Consider the following 1,395-nt stretch of genomic DNA (forward strand, 5'->3'; position numbering starts at 1 on the left):
ATAGTGAAATGATCTTAAAATAAATTTGAGGGGACTGTTTACTGTGATTAAAAAGGAGGACGTGGGACATACATAAACAGCATCATTCTTAAAGTGCAAACAATTGAAGTGATCGTAAAATCCAATCCTGACAGCTCGATACAATTTAGAGAAGAGGCAAAGAGATACAGGAAGGTAAAGGAAATGGTCTTGTAAATTTACATTTTCCACAGATGAATCATCAGCAAATTCTACCAGTAGATAATCTAACTGAACTGATGGAATTTGTTCTCTTGGGCTTTGTTGCTATGCCCCATTTCCAGTGGTTCCTTTTTGGATTATTTTTAATCATCTATACCATCATCCTGATGAGCAATGGCACCATATTTCTAATAACAAAAATGGATTCTGCTCTCCAGAGCCCTATGTATTTTTTCCTGGCAAATTTTTCCTTTTTGGAAATCTGCTATGTATCAACTACTCTCCCCAGAATGCTGATGAATCTTGGGAACCAGAGAAGAACAATCTCCTTAGGTGCCTCTGCTGCACAGATGTGCTTTGTCCTTATATTTGGAAGCACAGAGTGTTTACTCCTGGCATTGATGGCCTATGACCGCCACGTGACCATTTGCAACCCTCTGCACTATCCTTTAGTCATGAACCACAGGGTCTGTATACAGCTGGTAACTGGCTCCTGGACCACTGGAATTCAAGTTATGATTGTGCAGACGTATCAGATTTTCTCTCTGCCTTTTTGTGGATCTAACCAAATCAACCACTTCTTCTGTGACATTTTCCCAATACTCAAGTTGGCTTGTGGGGACACTTTTGTAAATGAGACGTTGGTCTACACAGTTGCTATGTTATTTGTCATGGTTCCATTTCTGCTAATACTTGGCTCCTACAGTAAAATCATCTCCAACATCCTGAAGTTGCCTTCAGCCACAAGTCGAGCCAAAGCTTTCTCTACCTGTTCATCTCATCTTATGGTTGTGGTGTTATTCTTTGGATCAGCCATTATTACATATTTAAGGCCCAACACCAGGCATTCAGAGGGAACTGACAAAGTACTTTCTCTTTTCTACACTGTCCTAACTCCTATGTTTAATCCCATGATACATAGTCTAAGGAACAAGGATGTCATAATAGCACTGAGAAAATTGCTATGTAAATAATTCACTTCATTAAAGAATGTGTTAAATGTATAAGAATTTCTTTCTTACATATTTTGTATCAAATTTCAACCAATGTATAAGTGCATTATGGATTGAACTGTGTCCCCCAAAAAGTGTGTCAACTTGGCTAGCGCATCATTCCCAATATTGTATGATTGTCCACCATTTTATTATATGAGTTCGAATCCTCTAAAAGGCAACTGGTTTGGTGTGACTATTTTCCTATGTGTTGTAAAACCTA

General features: G+C 38.4%; 1 protein-coding gene across 1 annotated transcript; it reads left to right on the top strand.

The window, feature by feature from the left end:
• The first annotated feature begins 212 nt into the window (after positions 1 to 212).
• On the top strand, positions 213 to 1,154 carry LOC126080343 (olfactory receptor 10AG1-like). Its single transcript, XM_049891593.1, has one exon. The coding sequence runs from the start codon at positions 213 to 215 to the stop codon at positions 1,152 to 1,154; it is 942 nt and encodes a 313-aa protein (XP_049747550.1).
• The last annotated feature ends 241 nt before the right edge of the window (positions 1,155 to 1,395 follow it).

Source organism: Elephas maximus, chromosome 7 (assembly GCF_024166365.1).
Source record: "Elephas maximus indicus isolate mEleMax1 chromosome 7, mEleMax1 primary haplotype, whole genome shotgun sequence".
NCBI classification, from domain to species: domain Eukaryota; kingdom Metazoa; phylum Chordata; class Mammalia; order Proboscidea; family Elephantidae; genus Elephas; species Elephas maximus.

What these genes read in the sequence shown, in the direction of transcription:
- LOC126080343 (XM_049891593.1), top strand. Translation starts at nt 213, where the DNA reads ATGAATCATCAGCAAATTCTACCAGTAGATAATCTAACTGAACTGATG.